Genomic DNA, 10,230 nt, shown 5'->3' with positions numbered 1-10,230 from the left:
CCTCTGGTAGAACAAAATCCCTGGGAAGAGATTTTGGGGGCAGCTAAGCCTGGGAAAAAGTCTTGGGGATGAGCAGGAAGTTTAAGTGTGTTTGGTTAAGACCATACTTCAATGAGCATTCATTTACTCACTCATTTAAAGGAGCACACCATGCTTGAAGGTGGGTGGGTGTTTGACACACTTGATGTGACTGCTACCTTGGTGCACAAATACATGATGTAAATATAACAATTTAATCTTTGTACAAATAATTCCATTTAGTCTGTCCTCACATGAGAGCCTAATGATGTTGAATGTGTGGGTCCTAGAAAGCCATTTGAGGTCTTAGAGAGGGAAAACAATTAGAGAAGTTCAGAACTAACCTCATAAAGGACTCTTTTTAGAAGAAAATTTTCTGGTATTTGCCAATATTTTCCTTAAGGAAGTTGATAACTTTGGAGAATTTGTGAGGTAATGGTCTCTCAGATCATTGGAGACCCATAAAGAATAAATAACCTAGAGAATAAATGCAGGAGTTATTTAAACACAGGAAAAGTACCTCTGAAGAAGCCTCATACTCAAACAATGATAAAAAATTTTCTTTTTTTTTTCCCCTGGTTCATTAAGAAACCAGAAAGGTCATAATTTTGAAGTTGTTTTTTTCTACTTTAATGTTTCTTAGGTTTAAGTCAAGCACAAAAAAATATTATTCTCTGCAAAGATTACAAAATTATCATTGATTCTCCCTGTATTACTTATTTCTATTTCCAAAGCATAAAAGTTCTTTAAGATGTTCAGTCATTAGACATGTACCAAAACCAAGAAAAAATGTTTATATTTAAGACTAAAAATAGATGCCATATAGACAATTTCCATCTCTAATTTAACTATTCGTTTTGAGCCTCAGTTTGTGTTTCTGTGATTTTTGAACAGGTACTTCTCCAATGGTCAGTTTGGAGGTTTCCATGAAGTTTAGGTGAGCCAAGTGCAAATCTGAATTTGGCATTTAGAGGTTAGTTTTGAAAGAGTTTTGTGTCCCTGGTGCTGTCCCCTGTGGAGGTATTGCTGATGACATTCTGAATTCTACCAGGTGTGGGGCAGGATGTACCCCACGGCCATGTCAGGTTGGAAGTGCTGGAGTTTGCATGACGGGGAAGCTTTGACAGAAGAGCACAATGGTTTGTGCAGAAGCTGCTGAGAACGAGGTGTTTTCATGTTTTTAAAAGGCTGAACTGAAATCTAACGCAGACAGCTGAATAACATCTTGAGACACAGGCAGTTTGGGTCAAACCTGGGTGACTGGCAAGTTTAATTATAGTATTTGATGACTGCTTTACAGCATTTAAGCCTCTTTGAACTTCACAATGGATGAGAGTGTTGAAAGGCTGTGAAACATGTTCAGCTAAAAATGAACAAAAAAGGATGACGCTTCCAACACTCTTAGTGGTACCTGGCATTTATTTGAAGTCTGATATTGCACACAGGACTTCCATATCCATGCCTCCAGATTTCCGGTGGAAAGTACTGGATTTCTATCAGAACAATGGACAATTCTGTGGTATTTGCCTGATTTCAAGCCCCCACTCCCCTTTTCAGAGACACATTTCCTTTGCTGGTTCTTGTATCATCCCATTCCTTGCATTAATGCAAGAAAGAGAGGTGAAGAGTGAGGCAGGGCAGACACAAACTGCATCCCAAGCAGATAAACCCACAGATGGCTGGAGAGAAGAAATGGCAGTGGCAGCACCTGAGAGCTGAGGACCACTGAGGTCTCTGTAGGGCTTTCAAAACCTACCAGAGAAAATTCAGCCCTAGTATTCATTCTTGTGAGATGTTCCACACGAGTGAATGTAAAAGGTAAAAGAAATCACTCAGAGCAGGACAGTGGCCAACTGACCTAGCCTCAGCAAACCTTGAACATTTTGGGTTGCAAAATTTGGGACCAGAATAGAAAATCCATTAATATTCTTCTAGATTTCAATAATTACATCAAAATACTTCCAGCATAATTAATTCTTCTCAAACCAAGGGAGCAGACAAAACCAGTAGCTTGACAAAAACTTTCCAATTCACAGCAGTTTGAGCCCAGCTATTTGATTTCTGCAGTCAATTAATTCTAGTGAATTCCTGAAGAAGTCACTAATTGAAAAAATAACGACAGCTAAGATAAAGCTAACAGGCAACAATGTTCAGTCTCAAAAATTGCACAGTCTTTCCAGAAAACATTCTGGACAGTTGCAACAGCTACTGAAAGTTATTCAGCAAGGCAGGAAGCAGAAGCTTGTCACATGTCAAGACAAAACCAGCCTGTTCCTCACAGCAATGTAACGTTCAAAGCAAACACAACGCCTGCAATCTGCCAACTAAGAATTATTCAGCAAATAATTTCAAAGAGGAGATAGCATTTTCATAAGAAAAAAACAACAAAATGTTTCCTACTTCATAAACAGAAATCAGGGAGAAATTAAATCACCAAATTACCTGCTACAGTTTACCAGTGTAAACACAACTGCTCTGATCCTCTTTAGCAAGTACACAACTGGAAATAAGAAGCAGAATATGGAATTGTCACAGTGGCACAGGCAAAAATATTTTCTTGCATTTCCTTTTGAAAGGTCAGCCAGAATATCAAGGCTCATGTTTAATCAGATGTACTGTAGGCTCAGGAGGGAGAAATGAGAGGGAATTACAAATTACTGACATAGAAAAAATCCACCATATTTCTTGGGATTCCCTCTTAAAAAAAAAAAAAAAAAAAAAAAAAAAAAAAAAACAAAAAAAAAAAAAAAACAAAAAACACCAAAAAACAACAGTGTTGATGTTAGAGATAGATGGCACAGATGAGCTTTAGGTAGGGGAGGTCTGTATTAAATATACCATGGATATCCACTGCTGTTCTGTGATTAACAATTGATTTTTAAACTCACTCTCATCGCTGTCTACAAGGAGATGGGCTGTTGGAGTATCCACCAGGAACACAGGATATCTATTTCAAATTAGAAATGCAGAAACAATTTTCTGAGGCCACATATTCCAGCTTTGATGGCTTTTTCTTCGTCAGCAAGAATTCTGGGCTTGCTTTTCTCATCTTTCTCCAAAGCTACACAGAGGGTGGCAGAAGAGGGAAAAGGGGCAGGGCACAGAACACGACAGGAACCACCTACCATCCACAGGGAGAAATCCCTTTTACCACAGTGTAGTACAAAGGAGCTACATTTGACGGCAAGCTCCAAATACAATATTTTGAGCTCAAAATCCTCTAAACTAAACGAAGGACTAGAAATTCATGATGAGACATCCTCAGAGTGAGTGGATTTGGACAGAAAGCATGATAAAGCAGTGACAGTGAGTGTAAAAGATTATTAGTACAGAATAACAGTGGATATCTATGGTGCACTGAAGGAATGGTACAGTTCTGTAACCAAAATGGTGCATAGGAAATAAAATGGATTTTCTAATGTAATGTTCACTAAATCATGGACAGTGACAAGCAAAACCTACAGTGCATACAGGCACTGAGCAGTTGAGGTGGCTCAGTGAATGAAAATCTGAGTCACTTTTGGATTAATGCTCTAACATAGTGCCAGGGGACACTGTGCTGCTGGAGATATCATTATTTCTCTGAGATATTTTGTCATTTATATCCCATGCTACATTCCAGAAGATGACAATTACCCTATTCCAAAGAGGACAAAATCAAAAGGCCAGCTTTCAGCTTGACCCCAGAGGGGTGTAAGAGGGAATAAAATATATCTGGTGCACCTTTGAGCAGAATTCTCTTCAAGCACAGGGGTGGAGGAGTTGAGGGGGCATCTCCCCAGTGCCTGCTCCACCAGCTGAGCAGAGAGGAGAAACATGAGAAAGGGGAAAGGTTCACACTCCTCTTCTCACATGCCAGATTGCACATAAGGAGTAGAGGACTAATAATCTGTTTATTTTTGAAAGCAGGAAAGGCAGATTGGGTATTGCATTGATATATGGTCTGCAGCAGTACAAAAGTTCTTCCACCTTCCCCTGTTCAGCTGTGTGCACATGTATTCCAGTCAGCTCCTGCTAAGAAAGAGACAATAACAAGAAATTAGAGAATGCCAATAAAAGGCAAGGAAAACGCACAAAACTTGCCTCTTGTAAAAACTCACTAAAGTTTTCCTAAGACGCAGCATGCAGGACATAATGTTTGACTTAAATTTCTATTAAATAAATACATTCTGCCTACCTAAAATTCATTTCTTGTTTTGATTTGATGAGTTCATCATGCTTGGTTTTTACTTACTGCAATGAAGATTATTCTACTAAAAGAGAATTTGTATGTGGTAAAATTAATTTCAGAAATATTCTGATGTACATGAGTCTCTCTGGTTTCCAAGAAGAACCCCGTGGCTTTCCCCCATGGCCTAAATCTCCTGCTGAGCACTGGCACCATAATTGCTTCTGGCTCTTCCAGCCCAAAATACTGCAACTCTCCCCAAGCACAGCAGCTCATCCTGGGAGCTTCACTGTGGAACTTTTGGGAAAGATACTGAAGGATGTGGAAGAATGACAGCTGCAGAGTAGGGGAAGGGGTTTTCAAGTGAGAGGATGGTGATTTATCCCAAATAAATATAAATAAATATAAATATATATTCTTTATAGAATATAAATATAAATATTCATATATATTCATAAATATATAAACATTTATTTATAATTAAATAAAAATAAATATTCATATATTTATATTTGACCTGCAGCCTTAATTGACCATTAGTATCTCAGCATCACAAAGCAAGGCAGACAACCATAGCATTTGTAATGCTTTCAGAAACTACTATTTAAATGATCCATTTATACATTTTTGCCTAAATATATGCTCCCAGGACATGTATTGAAGTTACCATTTCCAACTGGACCATCTATTTTCCTATCAAGAAAAATCAGATACAATGTGGAAGAGAAAAGAAGTGCCAGCACTATGTTAACTATCACAGCATGCAGACAGCTATCATTGCCAGCCAAAAACTGAGCATCAATGAAATATTTATTAAAATTGTGTATAGAGATGGCATGAGCTGGGCTCAGGCTAATGACTGGGTGTACACTGGTGATCCCGCCTTAGAAAGAGACAATAACAAGATGGAAAATAACTTGCTTGGCATTAGGTATTTTTGGGTAGCATCATACTTTACTCTCCCTAATGGCCTTAAGTGTTAAGTTTTTAATTTCCAGAAGGTCTCAGTGGTATAGGAACATCTCCCAAGGTTTCTTTGCTCAGTAACTTGTGAGCCATGGACCGGGGACTCATGAGTGAGGGATGGTGGGTGAAGTATTATCTGACCTGGCTGCTGGTTTCCCTGCTTTTTATGGCTTGCAGGGATGGGATACAACTTGCAACTCTGATTTTTTTAATTTTTTTTTTTTGGTAGAAACAACGTTAATACCCATGACTTCACTTACAGGTGCGCATGCAAACACGTACAGTCTCCAGGTGTACCATAAGCAAAATTATGTGTCCTCAAACCATCTTGTATAATATTTTTATTAATATTTTTCTATTTTGTAATATTCACTCTCTCATTTAATTCCAACAGATTTTCCAGGGCGGGTGGATGGGGCTGAAAAATAAAGACGTTTCCGAAGCGCTGGGCAGCAGGATGGGTTCCAGAGCAGCACCACTCCCGGCTGGCTCCGTGGCCACCCCCGAGCCCCTAATACTGAATAAAAATAACAACAATAGACGCCTTTAGCCAAGTACCCTCCTCTCCACAGCTCCTGCAGAGCTCTCTGCCCGCTCCAGAAACAAAAATAGCGCAGAATTAATTAACGGGCCGGGGCTCCCAGCCGGGAGGCGGCCCCGGGAGCCCAGCGCTCCGTCACGCCCGGGGCAGCCGCGGCCTCTCCGGCCCTGCCCGCGGGCAGCGGGGGTGCTCGGGGCGCCGGGCAGCGCTGCCCGGGCGGCCGGGAACGGCGGCGAGGGGAGGAGAGGGAGGGGGCGAACCCTGCCCTCTGCCCTCTGCCCGCCGCCGCCCGCAGCATGGGGAAGGCGGAAGCGGCGGAGCCGGCCCGTCAGGCCGGGCGGCGGCGGGGGGGCAGCGCGGCGAGAGGCTGAGGCGGCCGCGGCGGGGACGGGCGGACTGACGGAGGCAGGGAGGGCAGCCCGGCACCGAGCCCCCCGCCGGCACCGAACCGCCGCCGGCAGCGAGCCGGGACGGGCAGGGGGAGGCCGCCGCCGGCCTGCGGGGCCCCGCGGCGGAGCGGCCCTGCCCGGGGGATGCCCTGGGGGCGGCGCGGGGCCGGGCCGGCGGCAGCGGCGGGCAGGGCCAGGCCGGGCGCGGGAGGGCGGCGGGGCCGGGGCTGCGGCGGGACCTGCAGCCCTCGGCCATGGAGCCGCAGGTGGGGCTGCCGGGGAAGGGGGGGACCCGCGGGCTGGTGAGGGCCACCCGCGGCCAGCAGCGCTAGGGGAAGGACCAGCCGAGCCCCTGACAGGTGTCTCCGCCGTAAGTGCCCTTACGCAGTCCCTCGAGGACTGACAGACTTTGCGTTTGTTGTTATTGCTGCTGCTGCGATCCTCAGAGATGATGTTGGCGGAGCAAGCCCAAAAGTGGTTCCCAACTCACGTGCAAGTTACGGTCCTTCAAGCCAAAGGTCTGAAGCCAAAAGGTAAAAATGGCAGCAACGATGCCTACACCATCATCCAGCTGGGCAAGGAGAAGTACTCCACCTCGGTGGCTGAGAAGACTCTGGATCCCATCTGGAAAGAAGAGGCCTCCTTCGAGCTCCCTGGACTACTCATGCAGGAGAATCCCGAAAAATACATCCTGTACCTGATTGTCATGCACAGGTCGCTGGTGGGGCTGGACAGGTTTTTGGGACAGGTAGCCATAAGTCTGAATGATATATTTGAAGACAAGCAAAGGCGGAAAACAGAGTAAGTGATGGTTGGTTTTTTTCATTATTATTTGTATTCCTTGGACAGTAGTGCTTGGGGAGGGTGGGAAATAGTGGCCTTACTATGAACGTAAGTACTTCGGAATGAAATTAGTACATTTCTGTCATTGATTCTGTGTTCAAATCTCTTAACCTATACAGTTATGTCATTGTGGCCTGACCTCTTCCAGAGAAGTTTACTGTAATCAAAGTGCTTACTGTGCACAGGGAAGGACTGTCAATAACATTAACTTTTCTGACAAACTCTTGTGTGTAACATGAACTCATTACAGACTGTTTATCTAAGCATTTTTCTTTGTTGTGCACAGGGCCATACCCCCATTCATCTCCTACCTCAGTTTGAACCATGCGTGAGACTCAGATGCCCTGAAACCTGGTGTGGTTCTCTTTAAAATTGTTTTCCTTCAGTTGCTTTACCCACATGTCTTTAAATATTTTATATTTATGTTTTAGTGATCAATGAACTGTGACTTAATGAAGGCTTACCACAACAGCACAGTGCTTTGCTGGTCCTGATTAATCTTAGGCCATGATCCCACAGGCTGCACTGTACAGCAGGCCTCAGCTGAGAGGACTGAAGAGAAATTTCAGCTCTTTTGGTAGCTTCCATCACTACCTACATAAGCCTTTGTCAAATAAAATAGTGTTTGCCCAGAAGTTCAGGCACTGGAATGCAAAAAATGGAATTAAAAAAAAAAAAAGGTATCATAGCAATTTATGAAGTTGAACTGTACTTATCTAATTCTATGAGTTTTTCAATTAAATGTGTAAAGTTGTTGTAATTCCTAGGCAGGACATGGTTGCACAAAGGTGTTTGGCACCAGTGTAATTTGTCCTCCATATGTGTGTGTAACTCAGACTGTAGGTATGAGAGTGGGCATGCCTGTGACTCCATGCTTTGGGTTTGGTGTGGATATGCTTGTCCCACAGAAATTGAACCAGAACAGCTCGGAGACCTCCAAGTGAGCTCTGTGTTGGCAGTGACATGGACGCTGACAGGTCTGTCTGCAGCGGTTAAAAAGTTCCTGCTCCAGGTGCCTTTCCTCCTCTGGTGTCTCTTCAGAAGAGTACAAAGGCTCCTGTGCCCAAATCTCAGCTGTTGAAGTTAAAGTCTGGTATCCATAGTGATGGTGGCTCTGTGGTGAGGTGCTGGGCTTGGCATCCAAGCCACTAAAGACTGGTGTTGCTTGTCTGTCTGTGACTGTGCCAGGGTTGGACCTCCAGCAGCATTGGCAGTTGGAAATGGAAATCCTTAAGCAGGGCTTCTTGGTCAGACAACTGCTTCTGCTGAAACCACCTCAAAACCTGGTCCTACTTAAATGCATGGCTGAGGTTGAAGAGCACCAAAGACAAGTCCAAGTCTCTTTGCCCTGGTGTTTGTTTATGTAAACTGAATTTTTTGCAAGACAGTATGTTCACAAACCATATGACAGGAAAGAAGTCTGTGCAGAATCTTTTTGTGGGTTCATTGCCTGGAGTATTACACTTTTTAATTCCTTACCTTTTTATGGATAAACCAGTTATCTTGATGCAATACATGGTGATGCCTGTAGCCTTAGGGTCTTAATTTCTGTTAACACTTGATTCAAGAAGTTTCACTGCTCTTTAGACATGTATCTTAAAAATTCTTGACTCATTAGTTGTAATTATCTTGCAAGTCAGTAGTCAGCTGCCTTAGTTGCAACACCTAGCAACAAGGTGAAAAACAAGGTGAATGAATGAGGGAGGAACGCTACAAAAAGTAAAGACTGTAAATCTAGATAGAAATATGTGTCCAGAAGCTGGAGTAAAAGATGTAAATTATTCCATTATTACTGTGAGTAACAAAGAAGAGGAAACATAGGCTCCTGCACCAGGTTTAGCAAAAGTAGTACTGGGGTCAGTCTTGCAAAATTATTCCAGAAATTTTTAAGTGGGCTAAGTAACACAGTCCTTGTGATAGTTAAACAAACATTCAGATCTGCAGTGTTTTTATAGGAAGCTATGCTTAGCAGGGCTCCATAGGTGCTCTTTAATTTATCATTTCTTCCTCTGAAGTGGGAGAGAGGCACTCCTGCTATGTGGCTGTGGAGCAGTTCCTCCTTCAGAGCAGCGCTGAAGTCACCGGGAGCTCTGCTGCGCGAGACGGGGGCCTGTGGGGGAAGCTTTGCAAACAGCCCAAGTCCTTTCTTCACAAGTTGCTTGAGCATTTAAGATTGCAAATCTTATTAAAAGTTGATGGGTGTTAGGCTTCTAGGGCCGAGCAGCCCCACTTGTAAAAGTCTTATGTAAGTGTAAAAGCGCGGCTGGGCGGCAAGTGGGACTTTTGGCCGCATGTTCTCGCGTAACGCTGATTTAAATTCTTACAAGGAAGGAGCCACTGAAAAGTCCAGTTTTCCCTTTGGTGTCTTTACCTAAAGAAACCTCAAAAATGTCCTTTCTAAAACTCACTTCCAAAAAAAAAAGTAACTTAATTCTTAAGTTTAGATGTTTTTGAGAAGTTCTTGTGGTTGTGTGCCCTCGTGCCATGTGGGTGGATCGTGGCTGTCTGCTTGAAGCACTCACTGGAGATGTGGATGCAATATTTGTATGTGTGTGTGGGACAAGGGCAAACTTTCAAGGATAGATTTACGAATGCAATCTCAAACAAAATGCTCTTTTCCCCCCTCTTTATTAAATCCTTTTTGATAGAAAATATTCCTATTCCTGTGTTGGCAGTAAACTAAGGGTAATATATTTGGACCTGAAGACCTTCTAACTGTGAGTGTGGTGTGGGGACTGAGACACCCAGCACCTTTCAAAACCAAGTCCAATGTCTTTGTTACATTCTGATGGTTGAAAGCTATATTCATTGTTTCAGAAACACTAATCTGTTTTATTAAGCAATGTTTTTACTTTCAAATATGTTCAACAGGCTTGTGCTGTTATTAAATCCAGAGTTATTTTCTTATGTTGATGTAACCTTAACATTTCTTGCTTTGTTTGGGGATGAATGAGATCCAGTTATTTGATGAAGTGTCTATTGGTAATATTTCTACTTTTTAATATATTTAATAGCTTCCTCTTTCCAACACAGCTGTACATATGGTGCTGTAAGAGACAGACTCAAGAGTCACCAGGGTATTGCAAAAAAGATATTTAATATTCTGCACAATGCTGAACCCTGTCAGCAATTCCCTAGTGCTTTTTTCGTAAGGAGGTATGAGAAGTGAAGGCTACCAGCTGATTCTGAATTCTTAGGAAGACCATGGGGTGTGTGACATTTGGCTTTTTACATATTTTTTTAATTTAATGTTTTATAATTTGGAAGAAATAAATTTCAAAAATCATTGCAGACTCAGGAACATT

The 10,230-nt window shown here is 42.9% G+C and overlaps 1 protein-coding gene across 1 annotated transcript in view; it reads left to right on the top strand.

Annotated features, from left to right (window-relative positions):
• Nucleotides 1–6,355: 6,355 nt before the first annotated feature.
• Nucleotides 6,356–10,230, top strand: part of RAB11FIP2 (RAB11 family interacting protein 2) — a 32,353-nt gene continuing 28,478 nt past the window's right edge. The window contains exon 1 of the mRNA XM_058029208.1: nucleotides 6,356–6,883. Within this exon, the coding sequence (XP_057885191.1) occupies nucleotides 6,531–6,883 (353 nt within the window). The 5' untranslated portion in view covers nucleotides 6,356–6,530. The remainder of the gene's footprint in view (nucleotides 6,884–10,230) is intronic.

The sequence above is a fragment of the Melospiza georgiana genome, chromosome 8 (genome assembly GCF_028018845.1).
Source record: "Melospiza georgiana isolate bMelGeo1 chromosome 8, bMelGeo1.pri, whole genome shotgun sequence".
Taxonomy (NCBI): Eukaryota; Metazoa; Chordata; class Aves; order Passeriformes; family Passerellidae; genus Melospiza; species Melospiza georgiana.
This window is presented reverse-complemented; position numbering and strand designations above follow the sequence as displayed.